Here is a 3477-nt window from a genome sequence, read left to right on the forward strand (position 1 = left end):
GTTTCTGGCATGAAAACACGTGTTTCATGGATTCACGAGCGACCGTGGCATCCTTTCAAGCGAGATCTCGTGAGAGCGCTCGTGGTGTGCACGCACGTTCTTTGCCCAAAAATCTCGAACCGGTGATATTCTAAAAAGGTGGATTGTCACACGTGACACTTCCCATTCTAGCGCACCTTTACTAACGCTCCTCGATATCATTCGGTGTTTTCTGTAACAGTTACCGCTTTGAGCTAAATACGAAATAAGTGTATGTTACATTACGGGACATCAGCGGTTACATCACGCGAGCGAAGTCGACAAAAACGTTTTGTGGCCCGTTTCAAAGCTGCATGACCACAAATGCAAGCGAAGAAAAAGACGCCAGCGCGTGCCCTGCTTAGGCGTCCTGGCATCGCGTATCACGAGCCTGTGAACGCGCAGTTCGTTTCTGGTCAAGCCGGAACCTGCCAGAACATTTGTCTGTTTTTCCCGGGATTACTACCCTAGGCCACAACTCATCAGCGGAAGCGTAACCCCCGGGAGCCTCCCTCATGGATGTTGGCGTTCGGTACGGTGACCCGGACTCGGCCACCGAACAAGGAGGCGGAACCAGCGCCAGCGGCGGACAGACAGCAAGCAACCAGGGCCATCACCGCGAGGGCGCTTCTGTCTCCGAAACATCACCGTCGGCTCGCCCACTCGAGGAGGACGTCTTCCAGCACGGCCCTGGCGACCCCCATGACACCACTGCGATTCGAGCTGCCTACGAAAAACCGTACTCGTTCTCGGCCGGCGCAATACCTACGGAAGTTAGCACCCGTGAAAAGAAGCGCTCATCTACCAAGAATCAGAGCGCCCATGTCGAAGCTTATTACGACGCTGATGGCTACGGAAGCGGAGGACCTCAGGAGTCTCTTCCTCGTCCGTATCCTCCTCAGTCCAAGAGCTACGGTCACGCGCCCAAGGAGATATCGAGGTCCATGGGAACGACCACGCTTCCCAGAGAGGATCCGATCGGTTACGCGATGGAAACCGCTATGGCCAAGGGTGACACCGGACGACAGATCCGCAGAGACTACAGGGGCAGTTCTATGGCACACGGCATGAGCCGCAGTCTTCCAAAGCAGTCTTTTTTTCTGATGGAGGATCAAGAGGGACTTCAATACCCATCTCGAAGTGCCATCTGTCTGCAGGAGATGCCCCTTCAGCAGGTGGATGCCTACTACAGCCCGCAGCTGTACAGAAAGGGCGACTACTTCGCCAAGCTGTCAAGCTCTTCATCGTTCAAACCGAAACGGCACGACAATAAGTACTATGAGCAGTTTGTAGGAGAGCCTGCCATGCTTCATCAGCAACAACAGCAGCAGCTTGCGTATGATGAGGCCGAGTACCGCAAGCAGTGGACATCCGCCGCTACCGGTTATCCGGGAAACCAGCGCTGGGCGTACGACCTACCCTACCAGGGCCAGCAGTACGCTGTGCACGTTGTCCAGGAGACTGGCCACAACGACGTCTTTCGTGAGGGCGGTGATACCGGCATTGTCAAGTCCTCTGGTGACTCAAGCTCCAAGTTTGCGGCGGCCGCGACCCAAGAAGACGCCTCTGGCATGTACGTGTACGTCCGAGACGCTCAGACCGGTACGGACACCCCGCTACCATCGTCGGTAATCGGGGGATCACCTCCAATTCCCGCACCTGTCAGGTTACCCGAGGTCACTAAACAAGCTTCAGGGAGTTCGTCCTCGTCTTCAACGAGCTCGGAGGAACAATCCAGCTCGGAATCGTCTTCATCGTCCGCGTCCTTGAACGAGGCAGAGGGTGGCGAGCCTGCTGCCGCGCTCTTGCCAACGGCTGAGTATCCGCCGATACACCAGAAGCCTGTTCAGGAAGTCATCCAGCAGCAGCCGATTCAGCAGTCAATGCAGCAGCCATTGCAACAACCAATTCATCAGCCAGTGCAGGAGCCAATGCAGCATCCGATCCAGCAGCATATGCAGCAACCAACACAACACCTGGCTCAGCATCCAATGCATCAAATGATTCAGCACCAGCCAACCGCGCAGGAGTATGCTGCTTACCAGGAGGCTTACCAACAGTTTCTCCATCGACAGCGTCAACAGCAGGCTTACCAGCAAGCTTATTCACAAGCTCAGCAAATGCCAATTCAGCACGGACAGTCCAGTCAGTCCCTTGGTCAGGAAAAGAAGAAGGTGTACTTCGCTTGTAGCCCAGAGGCGGCTACCGAGGTTTGCATCCGGACGCCCGCCGAAGGGGCAAGTCTCCGTTCTTTTCAATCGCGCTCCAGCGCTGACGTTGCTAGCGTTGAGAATGCCGGTGAGGAGAGCAGGAGCCTTGTATCGAGCAACACTAACATGGTCACGCCGCTGCTGAGACCATTGCTGCCGCGCAAAGCCCTTCCGCCAGGTAAGGACAAAATGGAAAACCTCTGTCTGGCCCTCAACGTCATCTTATTCAGCGTGCTCGCCGGAGTGGTGGCGGCCTTCATTGTGCAGCAAGTTTCTCACGCCATCTGACGGAAAAGTTAGGGAAGTCTTACAGAAAGGCCAGATGACTTTTCCGGCTAGGGCAGCGGTTAAAGTGCGTACATCGATCTGGGGAGGGAAGCGACGCGAAATCATCCTGAAAAGTATGTTTTGGAGGGAGCTCCGGTGAAGAACTGGAAAGTCTGTAGCAGTCCTTGATGCAGCGTTTTTTTTTTTTTTTCGCGAGTGTAACGAAAGTTGGTAATAAAATGGTCCTAATTAGCTACCGGTTTCTTTTTTAAGCTTCGCTTGAGAAGCCCCATTTATATTCAAACAATGGTCTTGACAACACAGCTAATCTACGCATGGTGATTTTGAATCTAGTTAGCATGAAGAATAAGCAAAAAAGTAAATGCGCAACAATATTTAGTTATAATGCAACATGAAGTAAATTAAGTCTTCAGTTATTAACAAGACAGATGTTATTAAGGTGGGACCCCACCCTTGGTTAGTGTGACTCTGAACCAACAGACCTCGATGAGATCGTCTTCAAGACCTTTGCAGGAGCGCAATAAATCGTGTGTGGTGGCGCTTCAATAGAGTGCAGTATTTTTGTTTTCTCCTGAAATTGGCATCCCCTAGCAGCACAGGTGTCCTATACAAATCCACAGCACATCCTTGGAACGTCGGGACATCATAAGGATATCCGGGGGACCATGTGTGCTGCTTGGGTCCCTGGCCGTTCTCTTGTTTTTCCATGCGCGAGCGTTCTGTGGAACGCGGCGCGGCTGCGCCAGTTCCCGGGCAAATGGGACACTCAGTCAGTCAGACAAAGTTTGTTGCCATTAAAAAGAAGAACAAAATAAGAAAAGAGGGAATCTAATGGCGAGGCACCTGCGCGACTATAGAACTGGCACGTTGAAAAATTGAGATTGGTGGTTCGAATTTACCAACCAGGGAATTTGGAATTCAATTACGCATATTGCAACGTGATCAGATTCCTATGACTGGT

The 3477-nt window shown here is 52.5% G+C and overlaps 1 protein-coding gene across 1 annotated transcript; it reads left to right on the forward strand.

Moving 5' to 3' along the window:
- The first annotated feature begins 533 nt into the window (after window positions 1-533).
- LOC8043912 lies at window positions 534-2516 on the forward strand. Its single transcript, XM_029991065.3, has one exon. The coding sequence runs from the start codon at window positions 534-536 to the stop codon at window positions 2514-2516; it is 1983 nt and encodes a 660-aa protein (XP_029846925.3).
- The last annotated feature ends 961 nt before the right edge of the window (window positions 2517-3477 follow it).

Source organism: Ixodes scapularis, unplaced genomic scaffold, assembly GCF_016920785.2.
Source record: "Ixodes scapularis isolate PalLabHiFi unplaced genomic scaffold, ASM1692078v2 PGA_scaffold10__122_contigs__length_95168666, whole genome shotgun sequence".
Lineage (NCBI taxonomy): Eukaryota > Metazoa > Arthropoda > Arachnida > Ixodida > Ixodidae > Ixodes > Ixodes scapularis.

Coding starts and splice junctions, on each gene's coding strand:
- LOC8043912 (XM_029991065.3), top strand. CDS start 534: ATGGATGTTGGCGTTCGGTACGGTGACCCGGACTCGGCCACCGAACAA.